At 33.4% G+C, this 23085-nt stretch overlaps 2 protein-coding genes and 1 non-coding gene across 5 annotated transcripts; all 3 read right to left on the bottom strand.

Moving 5' to 3' along the window:
• Positions 1 to 741: 741 nt before the first annotated feature.
• Positions 742 to 3887, bottom strand: BNAC07G07100D. Of its 3 annotated transcripts, XM_013848289.3 has the most exons (11): positions 3498 to 3887; positions 3214 to 3408; positions 3063 to 3147; positions 2904 to 2979; positions 2649 to 2825; positions 2456 to 2558; positions 2263 to 2372; positions 2092 to 2181; positions 1923 to 2003; positions 1107 to 1829; positions 742 to 1009 (listed from the first exon to the last, which is right to left on the bottom strand). In XM_013848289.3, exons 1-11 carry the CDS (start codon positions 3754 to 3756, stop codon positions 917 to 919), a joined length of 1992 nt encoding a protein of 663 aa, XP_013703743.1. In that variant the 5' UTR covers positions 3757 to 3887; the 3' UTR covers positions 742 to 916. The 3 variants fall into 3 exon arrangements, with proteins under 3 accessions (XP_013703743.1, XP_048618798.1, XP_013703745.1); XM_048762841.1 differs by lacking the exon at positions 3498 to 3887 and having other exon boundaries at positions 2649 to 2835; positions 3214 to 3356; XM_013848291.3 differs by lacking the exon at positions 3498 to 3887 and having other exon boundaries at positions 2649 to 2835; positions 3063 to 3403.
• Positions 3888 to 14118: 10231 nt separating this feature from the next.
• On the bottom strand, positions 14119 to 16903 carry LOC106410534 (proline-rich receptor-like protein kinase PERK1). The gene is given in 7 exon segments (NM_001315709.1): positions 14119 to 14563; positions 14710 to 14871; positions 14957 to 15181; positions 15270 to 15340; positions 15428 to 15514; positions 15597 to 16133; positions 16255 to 16903. Coding segments are annotated over 7 exon segments (1947 nt in total). The 5' UTR covers positions 16805 to 16903; the 3' UTR covers positions 14119 to 14248.
• Positions 16904 to 22319: 5416 nt separating this feature from the next.
• LOC125591056 lies at positions 22320 to 22418 on the bottom strand. The gene has a single exon (XR_007327041.1). It is a non-coding gene; the product is annotated as a U6 spliceosomal RNA (small nuclear RNA).
• Positions 22419 to 23085: the final 667 nt, after the last annotated feature.

The following is a 23085-nucleotide window of genomic DNA, read 5'->3' on the forward strand; positions in this document are numbered from 1 at the left end:
ATTTTAAAGACAAATTTGGTCTTTAACGGAGTTGTCTCTCCCGACGGCCCTTTTTTTTTGTCATCTGTTCTGTTGGATTATAATGGAAACATGAAAGTTTTTACACTGGATTAGACTTTAGACTTCTCTTTTATTCACTGAATTATGTTCAATTTTTTTTTTTTGCTTGAATGGAGGTCTTTGTCATCGATAGTTTAACAAAGTTTCTCCATGCAATTGAAGACTTGAAACAGTACTGGGGTTTAAAACGTGGGTTAAAATCCCACTCTTGACAATTTATTCTTTAAGGTGTTCAAAAAAAAAAAAAACAGTGGGGTTTACTAGGTTGATTTGGTTCGTAATTAGTAGAATCAGAGTTTTTCTATAAAGAATGTTCTAGTGATTGTTCTGAATTCAGTTTTACTGTCATTCTCGAGGTTTGATCTTTTGGTGACTTGACAAAGATTCATCCCTCCGGCGATTTAGCAACAAGGTCAACAGTGATACGGTGATCTAAAAGCTATTGTGGTGGTGGAAGTCCAAGCGAACAAGATCGTTGACGTTGGTTAGTCTCTGTACAACGTTTAAGATACCTGATCTTAGATATCGACTGGACACATGACATGTTAAGCACGAAATATATTACGCGTGACCGTTACGTGTCCATGTAATATGTTTATTTTACATATGTTTAACCACTACACTATGGCGTTGTACTTGCTCTGGATGGGCTTTAATAAAATCAAATGTCCACCACAACAATGAAATAAATGGTTGGATTTTTACAAACCAAAAAAGGAGCAAAATGTAACTGGTTACAAATAAAACTACATGTAAATGTAATTTGTTTTCAAATAAAGTTTGCATTCCATCTAAATCAAGAAAATTAGAAACCAAAAAGAGGAACGAAATGGCTGAATTTCTAAGTAAGAAGAGATTAAAGAAATGAGCTAAAGCCGCCTCCAAGTGGTACTCTCGGCAGAAACACTGTTGATGCCTTCAAGCATGGACAATAGCTGAAGCCAATAGCCTGCAAAAAAAAAAACACACACACACACAGAAGAGAATCAATTCATTGTTTTCGTAGATGCCAAATTCGAATCTCAAAATGAGATAAGTTCACATACGGGAATGCTAAGCAGTAGTCCGCAGTGATCGACCAAGACAAGAAAGCTTCTTCTTGCAGCGGCAGGGATAGACTTTAACGACCTGAGAGCTTTATGTGAGGACGAAGTAGAATGATTTCTGTTCAAAGATCTTGAAAGCTCAGCTAGATAGAGCCAGTCAGATTCAACCATGTGCCGAACCTCCATTGTTGTAGCTGTTCTCACCGGGCACTTACCGCAACGTGCTTCATCACATTGGTGGCTACTCAAGTCCCACCTGATGAGAAACCGGTTCATCAAGTAAAGATCTTTCCCTGGCAAAAGATGGACTTTATTAGAGGAAGATGCAATGTTGGTTCCATGATCTTCTGATTCATCCACCGGTTTGTTGTCTTCTCTTTTAGTTATGAACCGATTGGTTTCATCTCTCTGCAGTAGACCGATGGTTGTGTAGGTCGATTCGCTTAAAAGATTGAGCTCTCTGGCTTTACTCAGTACGGATTCAGATGCAACATCCAAAAACTGGACATCAGATACTCTGTTCTGCTCTAAAAAAGTTTTTGCAGATGATATGATCTGTCCAAGGTCATCAGATGTCGGTCTTTTCCGAGCTTCATTGAAGCAAATGTTCAAGATCTCTGTCTTTGACGGTAAAGAACTGTCAAGAAAAAAAGAGACTATAACTTCGGTGCCCTTTGAACCAGGAGCTGGACTAAGGTAACAACCAGCAGCTGTAAGAGATGTCTGAGTATCCATCCATATGAAGCAAACATTACTTAAAATTAGTTACATCTCAAAAGTTTATTAGGAACAGAGCAACATGAAAGAGATGATTACCCTGCATGGAATTGCACGGATGTAGTTCAAAAGCAACTTCAAGGTGTTTCCTCTGATTGGTCTCTGCCTTTGGGAGATAAACTGGAGATTCAAAAGATGAGCAAAAAGTCAAAGAAAATAATTTAAAAAAAAAAAGCAATTAATTTACCAAAGGAAATGTAAACAACACCTGCAGGACCGTAGTAAGATACTTTGAGAGACAAATGTCTTTAACTTCTGTAGGGTTTAGTCTCTCTAGATCAAGAACAGCGTACCCTTTCTGCCAGTTCAAACATCAAAACACACATCACATTTACTCTTAACCAAGTCAACAAGGGCTTAAAGTGTGAAATGCTCTTACATCTGTCACTGATACAGTCTGATTTATTAAGTCTGTACAAACTTTATCTACAAAAGAACGTGTTCTCCGACATTCAGAAATAACTGCTTGCAGCTCTGACTTAAAAGTATCTGAAAAAACAAACAAGAACTTACATTAATCACACATCATTGTCAAACAACAAGTCTGGTTTGATGTTTGACAATAGACTTACCTGACTGTATATTTCCTATTGAAGTTCGAATCCGATTCCGAACATACAACTGACTAAGATTAGTCGGATCTTCAACCCAATCTTGTCTACCCCATTGACATATCTGCTTGTTAACATCATAGAGTTAATGATAACAAAACATCCATTAAAGCTTTAAATGATTCTTTTGGAGTTTCTAGAGTTTGGATTGAACCTTGTACATGTCTTCTTTCCATAAATCAAGCAACGGACGAACTAAGAGAATAGATCTGTTCTTCATATGTTTTACGTCTAACTCCAAATCCTGGGAGAAAATCTCAGATGCAAATGATGTACCCGCAAGTCCAAGAACGCCGCTACCACGAGATAACCTGAGAATGAATAACTCAGCCTGCATCCAACTTCAGACAAGATTCATGAGAATATTCAAATATTGAACACTCTAAATTCTCAAAGCACCTTTAGTCACCTGGTCATCCGCATGATGAGCTATAAGCAAGACCCCAATCTGTTGTCGAAAGCAAACATTCGATATCATTTGATACCTACAAAGAAGCAGAATCGCATTAACAGCGAGTTTAACATGTGATGATTCTGATTCAAATCAATGGATATAACATAAAGTAACCTCATATCACGAGCTGCTTCTTGTAAATGACCTTGCTTTGGTCTACCATTCACCCAATCACAACGAGCAATCTCACATCTGATTCCTATTAAACTTCCCCAAAGGTAACAAAACGAAGACAGACTCAAAAATGTTCATACTTTCTTCTTACCTATGTCAGAAACTCTGGAGCAGACAAGTTCAGCTTCATCTCTACTCTCTTGTCGTAATCCATGATCCACAACCACAGCAACAAGTCCATCGATGAAACCATCTGTCTTGTTAACACCACTTAACCCTTCAGTTTTCCATTTTGCAGTCAGAACACAAAGCGCCATACTATCAGGCCCACCTGAAACTCCCAAAGCTGGACGAGACCATTGTTCAAAAACACTTTTTGTAACAAAAAAAAAAAAAAAAAAGCCATCGAACTTTCGATTCAATTAGTAGAAATACCAATTCGGTGATGAGGTTTGAGTCCAGCCATTGCCATTCTTCTGTTGAAAACCTCTTTGTACTTCTTTTCATCGACGGTGTTTGGAACAGAGGAGAGGTTACAGAACAGTCGTGAGAAGTTTTGGCGGCGGGGTTGAATAGGATAGGAAGCGAGAAGGGTTTTAGGGGAGAAGGAAAGTGAAACCCTAGCGATTGAGCTGTAGAGCAAAGTCGAAGACTTTCTTCCATTGCAGCAGCGTAAGGCTACACCTCGCGCCATTAACGAACCAGAGAATTTGGCACTGTGTCGCTTCGAATTATAGTACTTCACTTTTGAAATTTTGATTTTATGGTTCGTAATTAGTAAACTAGTTTGTCAAAAAAAATGACACATCAAAAAGAAATTCAAAAATATTATTTATTCTTATTATTTTATTTTTGAATAGGTTTAGTGATTAATAATATTATTTAAAAATAACGAGCATTGTTTTTATCTTTTAGGCTCAATTAGCCAAATATATTGAGAGAAAATTTTTACAAAATAACCATGCTGTGAGAATTTTCTTAGAAAATAGACCAAATAACACTATCTTTTGGCGTGTGACAGTGCAATAAGCACGATGTTATAGTGTGCGCGTTTTTATTAACCATAGAGGTTTCGTTATAAAGTGAAACCTCTATAAATTAATAATGTTGGGACTACACCAAAACTATAATTTTTTATTAATTTATAGAGATATTAATTTATCGATATACTAATTGAACCAAAAACTCAATTTGGAATTATAAAATTATATTATTTTATAAATATTTTTAGTGTATATTAATTTATAGAATATTAATTTAAAGAAGTTATACTAATATTAGTCGAATGCAAGGTTAAAACACTAAAGCCGGCGGACCATAGAACTCCCCGGAAACTAAACCAAAAAAAAAAGATCGGAAATCTAAACAAACGTGTGACACACGAACAACTAAACCATGCACAAAATCCTAAAACTCTTTCAACAAATCATCATAAGATAGAAAAGACAAAGACTTAGCAATCTATGATTAGTCAGATTTTTGCTATGAAGTAAGCAAGAGAGCTCGCAACGCAATAGACACAAGAAGAGCATGGACTTCATCTGAACCACATGTTCACAATGACAACACCCGAACCATCATGACCTCATGTGAACCACTTGTTCACGATGACAATCACCAAACCACTACACCTAAACCAAGGCAAAAACCCGTGAAGAAATAACACCCGAGATAAGCCCCAACTCAACCGCACCTTTATCTGGAGGCCTCCATGCCTCAACCTCGTTATATTGCTTCACTAGACGAATCCATAGAAGAAAATCAGAGACTAAAAGCATACCAGGAAGAACACTTATTCAAGGACCGAAAGAGAGACCTCTTCGAAACTGGGAGATAGAGAGGTAACCTGAAACAATCTTCATCTCAAGGACCGTGACCTTCACCTGCTCACCACACATCACCACGATACTACTACACCATTGCTGAATCAAAGATCAATTAAGGCAAACTCTAAAATCCATGAGAGATTAACCGGACTCAACTCCTCTAAACCTGTCACATAACCACTTGAAACAGGCTCTAGACAGCCACACATCACACGAGAATCACTAAGGCTTGAAATTTTACCTCGATCTGAGACTCAGACAGAGATTGAACAAGGATGTAATCTTATATACCACTGACAAACACCGCTCCACGCCCACAAATGATATTCATTATATTATATTTATTAAATAAATAATGTAGAACAACCGAGTCATAGTTATAGCATACTGACAAATATAATATATATGTTTTACCTTTTCATTCTTTAAGTCTATAATAGAATGAAACAAAAAAAATAGATTATTCATCTTTTAATCATGTTTAGGAACTAACAACAGTAAAAGAGAAAATGTATCTAATGGTGGCGGAGAAAATGTTGTTATTGATATATGAAATAGAGGTGAAGAATAGACAGTGGAAAGAGGAAATAAACCTTCACAGAAGCAGAAGAGGAGAAGAGAATGGAAGAAAGTGAAAAGATGATATGTGGTGACAGTGGTGGAGGAAAAGAAAATGTCGTCGATGACAACAAACAAAATCATATTGTATTACACACAAAAATGAATTGTTCATCTTTTCTGATCATTTTTAGAAGGAGGAATTACTTTTGTATTGTTTAGTGTAGAATGAATTGTATATGGTTTGATGTTTGTCGTCAAGAATGATACAACAAGACCTCATACCATTTTCAGGTTCCGGAGAAACAAATCATCTACATGTAAGGCATCATCTAAAGAAAAACACATTAACCTATCATATTCATATAGCTTTGAAACATTCAGAAAACCATTTTCAGGTTCCGGAGAAACAAATTATCTACATGTAAGGCACTTTTTGACTTTCATTTACACTCATAGCCATTTCCTACATGTAAGACACTTTGACGTGGGCCAGCTATAGAATGTGGACAATTATGCCCTTAATAGAAATGAACGAGAATTGGTTGTGTTTCGACCGAGTTTTGTTGGAAGCATTAATTAATTTGAGTTTATAGATAATAGTGTCTTATTCTTGACCTTTAGATTTAGCATCTTTTTGTTTAATCTGAAGGCTGAGACTAAAATTTTATTAGTGGATGAGATTGAAAAAGACTTGAATTTATTACTTGTGTTCGGTGTAGGGGAGCATGTGGATGTATACAATGGATGGATTGTAACTTGGGGATGTGGATGCTACCGTGTACACATATCCAAAGAATGCTAATTCAGGATTGTGGATATAGAAACTAAACGGGTGTCCACATAGTGATTTCATAACCGTTCTGTTAATATATTACATAGCATGTAGATTGAGTGGATGAGGAGATGCAGGCGCAGTGTGATTGTCCATAAGGAAGGTGTGGACAACATCTGTGTTGATAGGTCTGTGCGGATAAGTCTGTGAGGACATCGATCTATTTTCAGGTTCCCGAGAAACAAATCATCTATGATGAAACCATAAACAACCCAACCATCCTCGATACTTCCATCCATGATGCATCTGTCCACAAAGCTCTCATCCACGATGCTTCCATCCATAATAAATCCATCGACGCTGAACTTATTTGATGCTGAACTAGGAAAATGGGGATCCTCTTGGTCGTCCCCTAAATAAAAAATAATTAGATGAGCGAAGATATATCAAGAACAGATTACTCCAACCAAAAATCAAAAATTTTAAATTAAAAACATATCTTAAAACCAAATTATAAAAGCCTTAGCAAGAACAACAAATAGCTCCAACAAAAAAAATACAGCAAGAATAACAGATCTTAAAACTCAAATCATGCAAGTAAACAATGACGGTTCTAATTAAAACGAGTTTTTTTAAAATAATGATGTAGCAAGAACATATCTTTTAAAAAAAACTGGAAAACTACCTTGTGTGTCAGAATCTGTCTTGTTTCTTAAAGGGATCCCGTCTGTGTGCAACAGGGTGTTCGACGGAGAAACTAATTAGGGTCTCAGAAACCACAGTAGCTGATGTATTGAAGAGAGATAATTAGATGAGCGACCATCGATCCCCGGTTCAATTCAATCGAAGCAGAAAGCGGAATCCACGATGGGAGGAGGTGAAAACGATGGCGACAACGGAGATGACATGACGACGGAGGAGATATGACTGTGAGGAAGCGAGTCGTGATGGTTGAGCAGGTTGAAGACGATGACAGCGAGAATGCAGAGCAAGCCATGGCGCGACAATGAACGGAGGTCGTTGGCTGAGACCGGTCGATGGATAAAAAGTATGGATACAGATTGGATTAGAGTCGAGGTTAACGCCCGAGATAATGAAAGGAATCATGAAACTGGGGTTTTTTTAGATGAAATTGGGGGTTTTTGAGACTCTAGGGTTTTCCCGTCTTCTGAGGAAAAATGAGAAATTTTCTATTTTTTAAACGACACTAAGGCTTCTGTGCTTTACCAATTGGAAAATGCAAGGAAAAGATGATTTATTTACGATATGGTTAGTTTAGGGACATTAGAGTTTTTTTGCATGAAAATGTGTGCCTCTAGCACTAAGTGGCATGGAGTGTAATATGAATAACTGAAAGTCTGTCCCCAATAACTAAAGAGAATAAAACAAATATATTTTACTGTCTCAATTCACAAGTTAAAGGGCATTTCTGTCCAAAACTCATCTCGGGAATTGAAAATGTGTGGCTCCAGTAGGATGTGTCTTATGATGTCAAAAAGATAGAAATGTGTCCTAATGGGTAACACACTCTTAAGTTTACATGTTTGCTAATTTTTTTTATATATGTGAATTAAGAAGTAGAGAATGTGTATAGAACATTTGGAGAAGAAAAAAATGCACATTGTGTTGTGTTATTTTATTTGAAAGACATATGCAGTAGTGGATTGTGTGGACAGGTTGTTTATTCAAACATTAGGAATTGCAATTATAATCTATATGTCATTAAAAATTGCATTATTGAAAGTTTGGGTTTAACTCATGAGGTCGTTTATGAAAATTATAAAATTTGTGTCTGGATTAAAAAAATCAGAAAATTAGTGACCATTATGCAATAACAAAGGAGGTTTAGAGTGCAAAATTGAAAGTTATGGATTGACTCAAGACAATTTGTTTGCAATATTTAAAATTTTGAGACACAAATTAAAATAATTAGGCGCTCAGGGACATGTTGTACAAATATGAAAAAAATCTCCACTGAAGAAGTGGAGTCGTAGATCTCTTATCTCCGATGAGAGAAGACATCACACAAAGGAGAAAATGAGGAGTAGCTGAGAGCGGCGACAGTGGTGGTGGTCTTACCGGTACTTTTTCGATTAGGTGGTAGTGCAAGAGAATCCGTAGGAAATAAAAAAAGAGACAATGGAGTAAAAGGATCTGTGTTGGTTTGATGGAGCAGGAGGTTCATATGAACAAAGGAATAAAAAGAAGAAGAGAAAGAAACAGAAGATTAAAGGGTTCACCTATCTAGGAGTGTGATTTCAGTTTTTCAACAAGACGAAGAAAAGAGATGGTCACGATTAGGATTAGATATTGAGGAAAGTGATTTCATAAATCAAAAGTGAAGATATGAGAGAGATAATAGAGTGTTTTGTATATTTTTAATTGTTTTTTTCTGGTTACGAGGACAGTTATGTTTGGTAAGAGAAAGTTAAAAATGTGTAGTTGTGACTTAGTTGAAGGTAGAAAAGACAAATTACATAGATAAATTGTGTGTCATGTAAGAAGTGTCTCTCTGTATAATTCCAAAGTGAGACAGAGTAAATTTTTCTAAACTCAAACAAAGATGAAAGAAAAGTAATTGAACGATGGACAATTGTTAGATTCGATGATTGTACAGTGTGTAATACTTTGGTGCATCTACATTCTCGTATAACGACATTTGCGATAGAAGAAATGAAGATGTTGAAATTCATGGCAGTGAGATAAACTCTTGTTTCTCACTCCCTTTTCAAAAATTTCATAAATTTTGTAAACGATCATGAGATAAAAGAAAATGAACGAACAATATTGTAGGGTTTTGGAAAAATTTGCAAAATATAGTGAAAGCATAAGCGAAAGTAAAAATATATAAAAATTATTTTGGTATTTATGCATATTATATGAAGAATATCATAGCCATTACAAATATATAGATATTTTGTTAATTATAAAAAAAAGTTTAATGATTATATTATCAATTTCAGTTATTTTTATCATAATGTTCTTTCCTTATCTTAGTTTCCCTCTATCCACGGCTACAAGGTTATCTTGAAGTCCATTATCCTTGATGCCATTAATAATCATATATGATGGTCTGAAAGCATATTTGGCCGATAGATATCAAAACAATGGTCCATTCCTCAAAAAATAATGATAGTAAATTGCATTAAAAATAATGATAGTATTTTTATTTTATAAATCCTCAAAAATTAATTATAAAATATTATGTAATTTTAATTTTCTTTTCTAACACCCTAAAACTGTAATAAAATATTTGATAGTTCTTTTCCTTAAAAAAAAAAATCCTAAACAAAAGAGATTTGTATCATATTTTTTAATTCCTAACCAAAAGAGAATTGTAAGAAGTTATTTGATAGTATAAAAAATTTGATGATGAATATGATAATAAATATTATTTAATTTAAAATGAATTTTAAAAATAGTATTGATATGAATTGTAAAAATCATAATTTAAAATTATTTAATAGTAACTAGAAATAATGATTTGATTGCAATAAGATTTTTCTGAAATTCTAAACATAAGATAATTGTAAGAGTTTATATGATAATACTTTTCCTTTTCTATAATCCTAAACAAAAATATAAAAAAGTATTTGATAGTTTTTCTTTTTTTAATTGTAAATAAAAACGAGATTTATAAAATATATTTTTTCCCTTTTTAAAAAATCCTAACAAAAGTAAACATACATATTTAATAGTATTTTTAAAAATGAATTTGATGACAAGTATGATGCTAAAGCTATTAAATTAAAAAAAAAATATAAACTTAGGATGTTGTCGTGATTGGTATTTATGTATTTGGTTATACGAAAATCAAACACATGTTTGATATATATATTTTCATGTTTGCTCATAAAAAATTGATTATTATTATTGTCACCATACATATGTTTAGTCAAAAACAAATCAAGCTTCATCATTATCTTATTACATTTTTTATTTTTACTATGTAGTAGTTTATAATTTATTTTAATTAAAATGTTATTATGAAAATATATCATTAATAAAAAATGAATCAAGAAAATTATTTAACATCAGATAAGGTTAATAAAACATTAAATTAGTACATAAGAAAGTGTATAATGTTGTCATTGCTTCTTGGTCTTATTTAACTTCCAAATTCCTTTTTATTTCATTATAATTATTATTTCGGGTTGGATCCGATTTAAATTTTTACGTTTGGATGTTTTTTCTAGCTCTAACAAATACTAACTGAAACTTATGTGTGAAAACGAGTTCTTAACTATAAAATAAATTTCACATGACATATGTAAAAACAATTTTAAAACAAGAATAAAATGATTTTTAATATTTTTATTAAATTAAAATATCAAATAAAGCCCGTTGCAACGCACGGACCCAAATCTAGTATATATATATAAAGTAGATTTTTTTTTCTTCTTTTGACATGTGGAAGGGGGGTTTGATGACATGTGTCCTGATATTTTTTCTTTTTACATTCTAGGTCCTTCTTCTTTGGGATTACTGCAATTTAACCCAATATTTTCTAATTTTGTATTATCTAATCCTTCTTGCATTAACCATCAGCACATAATTGTAATAATCTATTTTATTGGTAATTAAAATGCAAGATGAATAAAGAAATACATAAAATAATATAAATATATTTTAAATATTTAATTTATTCACAACTAAAAATTACATAAATTTTCATTATTTTATTATTTTTAACTATTTTATAATATTTTATTTACAAATTATATTTTTATTTTATTATTAAAATTATAAAATAACCAAACTAAAATGAAGAAACTAGAGCAGACACATAATCTAAATCTAATAAACCTCCACAATCACAAAAAAAAAAAAAAAACTGAATATACCATAATAACGCTAACTCAATAAATGTTCGGAGCTGAAAGGAGATCAAGAACGAAAACTAACTTACTTCACTTTACCATAGAGTATTTTGGCCAGAACAAGCAGAGGTTAGAGAATGTTAGAAAGATAAAATCTAAGATAAAGCAATCTCCAAACACAAAGGAACGCAATCAAACACTAATGCAAAGAACCAAAAAAGCAGGCCAGCGGAAGAATAATCACCGAAAGGCTAAAGTCACCACCAAGCCGAAAGGCACATGCCTAAATCAGCAGAAGCACAACCACCAACCAAAAGGTAAGAACCATCTCATAAACTAAACAAGCATATACAAGGTGTCTCTGCCAACAAAGAACCACAAAGCTCTAGATATAAGAGACCAAAACTCTAAGAGACTAACTTCACACACCTATACCAAGGGAAAGAAGGGAAAAAGATAAACAACCTGAGAAAAAGAGAATGGAAGGTAAGCAACGAGAAACCAGAGCCTAAGCTTAACACCAGAAACAACCATCTAAGCCAACAGAGCATACACATAGGAAATTCCTATCCAAACCTGGATTGGCAAACATAGCGAAAAGGAGAGCCACCAGAGATGCTAGCAGTGATGAAAGCTGCGACGAGATGAGAGAACAGAGAAGGAAGGGGAGAGAAACAAAATCAGCAAACCATGGAACCGTCCTCGAGCTACGAAAGAGATCATAGATGTCAGATCACAAAAAACCAGATCTCGAAAACCAAGACGAGCAGGGATTATTAACGGCAAACCAACGACGGGAAATACAACATCAAAGATAACTAAAATTTATCCCAACCCAAGGGGATGTAGCTCCTAACATAAGCCAAAATCTAAGGAAGAAGAGGAGTGCCAATATTGGCCGAAACAACCTACGACGCGTGAGAAACAACCGCACAAATAGGAACTCATAAACCCGATTTACAACAAATATCAGATAATCTAACAGGAGAAGAAGGCGAGGAAGAACGAAAGCACGAAGGTGAGTCTTTTTTGGTGATGGTAAGAAACACCGCACACCGGAAAGATAAAAGAAATACATAGATCATGAAGGCTCACGGTCAAAATATAGGAAGAGGGCACAAAACATCTTAAAAGAATAATATTCCAAAATATATATAAAAAGAATATAATTTTGAAATTGAAACTGTTAATCTTAGAATCAACAAATTCATAAAAACAAGTTATTGAAATTCAATATCATCAGTGACTCACTTCACCACTAACCATTAATATTATGCACACAAAAACACATTATTGAAAAAACAAACACATAATATATTAACCTATCACCTACTACTACATAAAACAACAAAAACACCAAATAATTCTCTTAAAAATAAAGAAAATCACATAGATTATCCAAAATATCATACTTAATAACAATGAAATAATATTTTGCGCGAAGCGCGGACACGCACCTAGTATATATATATAAAGTTTTGCATATGTTAATTTACATGATAATCGCTTTATAATTTCTACAATAATTAATCAGTTTGTAAGTTTTGATTAATATTGATTAATTTGATTTTAAAATTAAAAAAAAAAACTTTTTAATCTAAAATATAACATTAATACATACCAATCAGCTCCATTTAAAAATTCGTAGCCAAAAAAGCCAAAAAAACTTGTAAGTTTCATATATGGAATAGAAAGTAAAAATGCAACAGAGATGTGAATGTTTGCATAAACGATATATTGAGATCAAGTTCTTGTCAATATCAAAAACATAAAGTATCTTATTTAGAGAGAGATTTCGAGAGTGAGAAAGTAAGAGAGTGGAACCCCTGTATGAGATGGTAAGAGGTGTGCTATCACCATTAACATCACCTACTTAATGATAAGGTTGATGGAGCGAGAGATTATTGAGATCAGGTGATGTGATGCGTTGATCTGCTGTCTGAGCAGCCAGTTGTTAGGAGTGTTTGGTGAGAAAATCATCACATTATCCCTTGGTTGCCAAGGCATCGTTGTTGTAGAGACAAAAACGAGAAAAAGTATTGGGATTTACATCGTCGGAGAAAATGTGCATAAAGAGGTTTTCAAAGGAAATGCATCGTACGGTCGGTCACATCTTCTCAGATACGTTCCAAGTTTAATTCACATTCAGCTTCTCTGAGAAATTAGTTGATTTAATTACTTAATACTCCCTCCGTTTCGGAATGATCCATGTTTTAGAGTTTTCACACTTATTAAGAAAACACGCAAAATCTTGATAATAAATGTATTACTTTCCGTGTTTAGCTCTTTCTTATGACTTTTAACCAATCAAAATTCAGTAAACACAATTAATATTTTTGAAGTTTACAATCTGACATTATTACATACATTGAAAATATAAAATATTGATCTTTTAGAAATAAAATATTTTTTTAAAACATGGATCATTTAGAAACAAAAGGAGTAGAATATTAAGAAATCACACATTCCGTATGTGAGCCCTTTGAATAAAAGGCAGAAAGAACCGTCCAAAACAAAAGAAATTAGTGCTATATTCTGGTTTCTGATACAGTGTACTCACTTTTGTTAATTATTCTAGAAAATATGATAATCATCCAGAGAGGCAATTCCAAAATGAAACTCAGATGAAATATGGTTTAGGTGTGTAAGTGGTATTTGTTGGGTGGTGAGAGCTTCGAGAGATGAAGTGAAGTAGTTGGGTGCTAAGTAAGACTTATCCTAGATGCCACTCACGCTTGAAAGCAAAAAGCTTAGGAAGTTTTGAAGATGTGATAGTTTTTGACAACTTAGGTTTTTATAAATGTGATATTTGAGTTTTGACGCAAGAGTTTTTTTTTTCAAGTTATTCACACACCTGAAGATCGGCCAAGACTTACCGGTTAGATGTACAAAGAACATATTATTGGAACTTAACCGAACTAGGCCAAAGACTCAACAAAACAGTTCATCACAACGAGCTACATCACACGATCAAATCAACAATTCAGCCCTAAACCCATAAGAAATCAAAGAATAGTATTCAAAACAGCGTCCTCAATCTTAGTATCAACACCACAACTTCTAAAGAAGCAACCAAATAAAAACCAATTCAAAACGTATTATAACCTTATATCGTAGTGGTTTTAATTAGAGTAAGGCAATTTCCTCATATCTTTACAGTTAAAAAAAATAATGAAAAAACACCCTTCAATTTCTCTCCCATCTGGTTTAAAGAGAAGGTCCACTATAACCCTGACCGGTTCTCTTAATCTTCCCCATCTCCATTTCGCGTGTGGTTTGGCCCTCGCTGCTTGAACCAGACGGGTACAGTCCATAGTCGCTGGTCGGATTACTGTACTCACCCGTGGCGTTGTACTCTTGAGTTCCAAGAGCCATTTTCCTAAACTTCTTCATGTCTTCATTGTACTGGCTCGAGTCATAATCGGTGCTTCCTCCGTATGAGCTGTATACATTGCTTTGACCTGGTCTCATCCCTTCGTTAAGATCTGACAGTGATACATTTCCTTCTAACGCACGCACAATCTGCTCGTTGTTAACACAAACCATTCACTCCATTAGGCATTATAAGGGATATATACTTAAGAATAAGTGCAGCTAAGAAAATATGGCCAATAAATCGGACAAGACAGGTAAGAGAAAAGAATGATTGGTGTCAAAGTAAAGATTACCTGGCTCATGCGAGGTCTGCGGCGAGCTGAATGGCGAACACAAGCCGCAGCACAAGCAACCATGCGAGCCATCTCCTCTCTGTCATACCCATTATTCATCTTTGCATCAGCTAAACCCTCAAAGTCTCCTTGCTCAGATGCTCGGTTAAGCAATGGTCGTGCCTGTTTCCACCATTCACACATTCATTCAACACTCGAAAGTGTAAACAAAACTTTAGATTATTTGCATGTCAAAGTAAGCAAGTACCCAGTCAACTAAGCTGTCATCTACATAGACATTGTTGGCATCAACGGGTCGACGTCCGGTAATGAGCTCCAAAAGCACAACGCCAAATGAGAAAACGTCAGACTTCTCCGTGAGCTTTCCGCTTGCAGCGTATTCCGGAGCCAAGTACCCAAAGGTTCCCATCACACGTGTCGATACATGCGTGTTTGTATCAGAAGCAATCTTAGCAAGACCAAAATCAGCAACCTGAAACATAGACAAGAGCTTCAGTAACCAAACATACAAATAAACACTTCACCAACATATAACAGAATAAAAGATAAATCATCGCTACCTTAGCTTCAAACTTGAAATCTATCAATATGTTTGAAGCCTTGATATCACGGTGAATGATTTTAGGATTGCCTACAAAAACACAAACGCCTCATAAACAAACCACATAATGTATTATACCAAACATCTATAAATAAAGTTTCAGATTTTTAGACTTACAATCTTCATGAAGATAAGAAAGTCCTTTAGCAGATCCAAGAGCAATCTTCAATCTGGTGCTCCATTCCATTGTAGGCCGTCCCTCGCCTATAAAAAAAAATTCATATTTACTAATTGGCAGGACAAATCAATGTAATGAAAACAAGAAAGAGTTTAGTATATGTCTAACCATGGAGGTGAAACTCGAGATTGTTGTTAGGAACAAACTCATAGACAAGCAATCTTTTGGCACCGGCGATGCAATAACCAACAAGAGACACCAGATGCCTGTGGTGAACTCTGCTGATGATCTCAACCTCTGCCTGAAACTCCCTCTCTCCCTGACCACTCCCAACTTTCAACTGCTTCACAGCAACTTCTTTCCCACTAGGCAACACACCTTTGTGCACGTAACCGAACCCGCCTTGTCCTAACAAGTTCGCCTCGGAGAAACCATTGGTGGCTCTAGCTAGCTCCTCGTATGTGAAAGTGCTTTTGGAGAAGCCTAACACAAGCCCTGGAGACGGTGGAGGAAGAACTGGACGGTCCGAGTAGTCGGAGCCGCCGCTGCTGCTCATGAAAGGCGGTGGTGGAGGTGGAGGAGGTTGCCGTGGTGGAGATGGAGCCTTAGGTGGTGGTGGTGGTAGTGACGTCACGACATGATCTGACGGTGGTGTTGCGTTTTGCTGCCGCCATTGTTGCTGCTGTCCACCGTAAGGTCCTCCGGCTGAGAAACACAAAGAACATTCCAAATCTCAAAAATCGGATTATTGAAAAGATTAAAACTTTTTAAGAAATTAAAATCATTTGGCACAAAAAGATTGAATCTTTCTTAAAAAAGTTAATACCTTTGGGACCAGGAGGAGGTGGCGGAGGAACATAGTAAGCATCTTCTTCGTCTCTCCGTCGTTTCTTCTTACAGAGGAGACAAATCAGAGTCACTATCACAAGCAGAGCGACTCCTCCGATGGCGATTCCCACCACCACTCCTGTTGATAAACCGTCGGAAGAAGGAGACGGCGGCGAGGGAGAAGATGGAGGTCGAGGAGATCCTCCTTCGCGTGAAGGATTGGACGGTGGTCCTGGGACTGAAGGTGGAGGGTTTCGAGTAGGAGGAGTAACAGGTGCGGGTGGAGATCCGGGCGTAGTTGGAGCGGGTGGAGACGGCTGAGGAAGCGGAGGTGGAGATCCCGGCGTAGATGGAGTTGGTGGAGATGAAGGAGGAGCAGAAGGTGTAGAGGGAGAAGAAGGAGGAGGAGATGTCGGAATAGTGGATGGCGGCGGAGGAGAAGAAGGTGTGGTGGGAGGAGGAGCGGAAGCTGGAGGAGGAGTGGTGGTTGTGGAGTTTGATGGTGGAGATGGAGGCGAACCAGTCCCCGGAGACGGCGCCGAGGACATGTTTGCTTCTTTGGATCTAAATCAAAAAGGCAAATGAAGAGAGAGTGTTAAAAGGAAGCAGCAAGGAGGAGAGAGGAGACACGGAGACCAGAGAGTTAATTGAGTTTATGTTTTAATCTTTTTTCTATTTCTATGGAATGATTTTTCGGACAATGGAGCTGTATATGGGGTCCCACGCGATTCGTCCGCGTTATTTCTTTCTATGTTATAATTTTATAAACGCGTATGTTCTTTTTAACAAATCTTTAAAACAATTTAAATTTGTATTCAAATAATTGCTAATACGATTAAAATATACTTTATTAATTTTAAGTTATTAAAATTTCTAACTTCACTGATTGGAAATTGTTAAGAAGCTAAAAAATGTTAGAAAAGAAAATGTTATGAGATATTTTCTCCGATAATCACTCAGTCACTATTGAGGAATTGAACACAATCCAAGTTCACTTTCATTTTTTTTGTGAAAAAGAAACTGTGGTATGACAATCGATCTTGCCAAAATGCGATGTGGACTAAACTATGCGTTTAATAAGACTTTTTTTTGCTTATATTTAATAACACTTTTTAGGCCAGAAACAAGGAATCTTGGATCCTCTACCATTTTCTTTTGATTTGGCCATCGATCTTCTACTATATTAACATGGATGAAAAGAACATAAAAACAGGAAAATCTTCAAAAAAAAAAAAAAAAAAAAAAAACATAAAAACAGGAAAAAAAATGTAGACCATCAAAGCAGGAAGTGGAAAAAGTAATGTGAAATCGTAATTATGTTTGGAAAAAAAATATGTGAATTAAAGGATATGATGTAGAATTGTAGATGTATCATCTTCTGAGAAAGAGATTTTACAATCCCAACAAATTATTTAAGAGATCTTTTGGTCTAAAGAGATACGTAATTACGTATACACAAATTATTTTACAAATTTTTTTCTTTTAGAAAATATAAAATTGCATTAGAGGCGAAGGCGTAATGACAATTTTGTACATGTGTGGAAAATAGTTGGAAATCTTCTTGCTCCAAAGCAAAGAAAACAGCTGGAGTCTTGCATTAAGCACATATTCAAGGCCACCTACAATGGCGTTCCTCCTAATTTGTCATTGTTATCTAAAAATCAAGTTACACACAAAAAATCCACTAAACAAATATTATAGTTAAATCAAATTTGCTTAGTGTTTTCTAATCAACGATTAAGGTTCTTAATAACATGTTAATTATATTGTGGGAGTCGGTCTCCAGATTTCCAGATAAATGTGTTTTGCTCTTTAGCTTAGATCAAATAAGTTTTTGAAAATAATTAGTATATTGTATCTAGTCAATGGCCTATCATTTGATTTGTGTATTTTAAAATAACCGACGACAAGTGCCGATCTTAAGAAACCAAAATCAACGCGGCGTAGAGATGATAACTTGTGAAATTGGTTCGGTATTTTTGGCGGTCAAATTGGTTCCACTCCCTATTGATAACAAATGCCAGAGGTATTCTGGTTTGAATATGGTGAACCAATTTTATTTTAAACAACAACTTTAGTAAACTTCGATTGTATCCTAATCTTCGATAGACCACATGACCCTCCAATCAATGAACCTAAGTAGAAGATGCCAATGAACATATACATATATTGTGAGTGAACAAGAAAAGGTAAATCTTGTAAAGAGGGAGATGGGGTTTGCATTGGTGTATAGGGAGTGTCAAGTGTTGTCTTGGGTTGTATTTTTGTGCGAAGGGGATAAGTTGTATGTGTAAACGAGAGGACGAGACTCACGAAAGGGAAGGTATGATTAGATAAGCAACATGATCTTAGATTGCAAAGTCACACGAATATTTATTTACAAGAAGAAAAACAAGTAAGTTTTTTTTTTGGTTATTCAACAATCAACTAACATTTGAGTTGTGTGAAAAATCTTTTAAAACGTGTGAGTTGGGGCTACGGGTTAGTATAGGAAAGTAGGGTGTCACATGGGCACACTATGATTATTTGGTATAACAATTATGCACATGATTAGTGGCGTGACATTCGCTGGTCTCACCTTCTAATATTCCTCTTATTTATAGTCTTTTTTTTAAAAAAATTAAAGCTAACAAGTGTCCACACCCAAGAAAAAAACAAAGAAGCTTAAAGATACATCCTAATTCGACCTTGGTCCCATCGCCCCCATTTTCTTTAGAGAAAATATCCATAAATTTTGATTTAATTTATTTTTCATTTTGAGCCAAAATTTTTGAGTATTTATTACTCTACGAATTTAATAAAATACTAATATACAATATTAAAAAAAGAATCAAATCACAAATACTAATATTTTTAGGAACATATATTTGATTTGGTACATCATCTTTATAATATTATCTGTAAAGTCAGTTTTTACGTGTTGCGCTTATATTAATTCTTTTGATAATTAGTTACATAAGTACTTTTAATCAAATAAAAATATTACATATACTAGAATCAATTTTCCTTTTTATTTAGCAATTTCAATTAATTAGACTTTCAATTTAGTTTCCTTTTTTATTTTTACAATAAAATAGATAATAAAAAGAAAATAATTATGAGTTTTAAAATGAATTTAAAATAAGAAAATATATTTTATATAATATGATTTCATCAAAAAGAGAAGTTAACAAGTATAATCTTGATGTTGATAAAAATAATATATTATTTCGATAAAATTTTAAATTTATTGATCTATCAAAAAAAATGTTAATTACAAATCAAATGTTGTAAAAAAAATAGATCTAAGGAGTGGTACATGCTGAATTGACGCTGAATTGACGCTAAAGTGTTACTTGGAACCATCTTCTTAATAACCCAACGAATTTGTGGTCTGGTTTATACATGAGCGAACATATTCTATTCCTCACTGCCTTGTCGATAAGTCTTTGCATTTGTTCAGTAGAGGTCATATTTTGTTGATGACGCCTTGTGTTCCTCTCCCTCCACACTGTAGTCTGAAACAACAGCTTTGCTAGAATGGAGTCTACTCCCTTCCCTCCCATTCTATGCAATCGATTCACAGTACAATGCCAGTTCGGATTGATATGATTTTCCACAAGATGTCGCGCCAGACCCTCCTAAACCGTGTACGAGAATGGACAAGCAAAGAATAAATGGTCTCTTGTCTCATCTTTCTCCCCACAAAGCTCATATCTCTGCACCATACCCCATTATCTCATTCTATCCCCAGTAGATAATCTGTTCTGTACGGCTAACCATGTAATAAGGAGAACCGAGGAACCCCTTCTGTGAACCAAACAACTTTGCTCCACTCAACTTTACTTCTTTTAACTCTGAGCTGATCCCACGTTCTAGTAGCTGAGAAAGTTGGTCTTTAGTCATCGTCCCCATGCTTTCACAATATATTATCTCTTCAATTGCCATGATTACTATTGTGCAGCTCATAGAACCGGCGACTCCTTTTTCATTAAAGAAAAAATATATTTTCTTTAGAACATATTCTTAAGCAACAAATAATATATTTTCAAAGTAATAAAATATTTTCCTTATGTCTATCTATTTTAGATAATTATATAAATTAATTTAATAACATAAACCGAAATATCTTTAGTTGAATAATAATGCTTTATAATTAGAAATCTTATACAGTGCTCTGAAAATTTTCTACAGCAAAATAAATTAAAGCTAAAGCTAAAAATCTAGAGCCTAATCTTAGAGCAAAAAAAAACAGAAAGCCACAGCCTCAACCAAATAGTTAAAAGAAAAGATAAAAAATAGCTACAAAATTAATATACTTATATGATATGATTTCTCAAAAAACACATCACAAAAATATTTGGTATTTATTTTAAAATGTTAAATAATATTCTTATTAAAAATGATGTAATCATAAACATATTTTGATCAAAACATTACACAAATCTTTTCAAATAGAATAACTCTGGCTATTTTTAATGAACTAAAATATTATATTTTGCCACTATTAAAAAATCTTTATACTTAATATTTAGTTTAAAAAAAATATTTTTCCTTATATTTATGCAATCCAATATACCAATAATAAAATTACTTAAGCAATCTGAATTATTATGTTTAAGATTATTGTAAAAAATCAATTACTTATATATTGACAAAATGATTTGATTATTATGAATATTAATATGCGTTAATGAGCGTTGTTTTATATGTTAATTTATATTTATTATTGCTTTATTTTAATATATTTTGAAAAATAAACATATATTATATTATTCTAAATAATACAAAATACTTACCATCATCAAAGATGAAAAACTGAACTAATTCAACAAATGAATATATGTCATTCAATATACCCACCAAATGAGTAATTGGACTAATCGAGTTTCTTATATCCAAAGGGCTAACTAAAAACATACTATTTATTGTAACATTTTATGCATAAATTACTGGATGCTTCAAAACATATTAACAAATAAAAATAAAATATTAACTAATTGTTACAATTTGTTTTATTTTTTAAAATATATGCATGAGAATTAAAAATATTTTCTTATAATTCATTTATGTAATTTTGAATTGATCAACAATTAATTTTAAGTTTTATATTTTATTTTTGATTTTCAAAATAATATATATTATATCATACATAATCTTACTAAAATATATTTACATATATAAGAGACAACCAATCTATTTCGAAAATTAAATATATTCAGAAAACTAAATCTATTTAGAAAAAATATAATGGTTGAATTTGAAGAAGTTGATGCAATATAATATATCCAAGTGGTAAAAACCCGATTGATATTATATATCCTTTTAAGGCTTTCTAATTAAAATTAAAATTTAAAGTACAGTTACAAACTATGATCCATGGATCATAGAGTGAAACAAAATTTTATAAATATAGCAACATGAAACACTTAAGCCAACAACAATCATGAAGACAGAAGAAAGACAACAAGGTCTAGATGATAAACCTTTAAGAGTCTGAAGGAATGAAAAAAAAACAAATGATTTAAAATTGAAAGTAAATGATTAATTAATTATTATAGCAAATTTACTTTTTAAATATTTACATTCGTGCATGAGAACAGAAAAATCCCCTAGTATGCGTATATATAAGGAATTTTATATAACATATATAAATATTATATTTAGAGTGATTTTTACATTTTTATTAACTTTATTATATTAGTTATTAGAATTTTTAAATAAATAATTTTATTTTGTAAAAAATATTATTTTATGTTTCTGAATTTTATTTATTTAAAATAATTATTTTATTTGTACAGATCCAATCGGATATTCAATCAAGATCTAAAATTTTCTAGATATTCAAGACTATGATTATCCAAATAGCTACAATTTGAATCGGATCACAATATCCAATCAATTCCACCCCTAATTTTCTTTACCTCAAATTGCTTCAGTCTAGTCAATACTGGCTCTTTTGATCTTTCCAAGCTGATTCTATTATATAAAGAAATATTTTTGATTGGGGAGTCCATTCCATCGTAAACATAAATTTACATTTGTTCAAAAATATTATAGTATATTTTTTTTTTTTGTATAATTAAAAATTTGGACCATTTCTCTTTTATGCGTGTCATCCTTGTGCAGGGCCATGCTAATTTTTTTGTATCGTTCAAATTTTATCGCATGTCCGGAAGGGACAAAAATGTTATAGTATGTTTGGAAGATAAAGTATGCATACACTGTGGTGATATTTTAATGTTAATCAAATACCCTTTTCGGCTTTTGAGATTAGTGACTAGCGTATGAGAATGACTGACAACAATGTGGAATATCAAGAAAGGATTTACATAATAGATATTAATTCCATACTTATCGTTGAACCTCAACAACCAATAAGATATTGTCAAATTATATTATATTTTTAAAGTTAAAAGATAAAAATAAATAAATAAAAAATAATAGTATTTACAAAAAAAAATATTTTTAACGTCGCCAGCAAAACACTAAACCCTAAATCATAATCCTTAAACCCTAAATCCTAAACTTTAAACCTTTGGGTAAACCCTAAACCCTTGGATAAATCCTAAACTCTAAATCAAAAGCACTGAACACTAAAACACTCAAGGGTTTAGAGTTTAGGATTTAAGATTTAGGGTTTTAGTGTTTAATGTTTATATTTAGAGTTTATGATTTATCCAAGGGTTTAGGGTTTACGGATTAGGATTTAAGGTTTAGTGTTTTGCTGACGACATTAAATTTTTTTTTTTATCTTTTTATTTAAAAAACATAATATAACTTGACAATATTTTGTTTCTATTTATAAGAGATATCGAATTTGAAATAATGAAATTATATTGGTTGATGA

This window comes from Brassica napus, chromosome C7, assembly GCF_020379485.1.
Source record: "Brassica napus cultivar Da-Ae chromosome C7, Da-Ae, whole genome shotgun sequence".
NCBI classification, from domain to species: Eukaryota; Viridiplantae; Streptophyta; class Magnoliopsida; order Brassicales; family Brassicaceae; genus Brassica; species Brassica napus.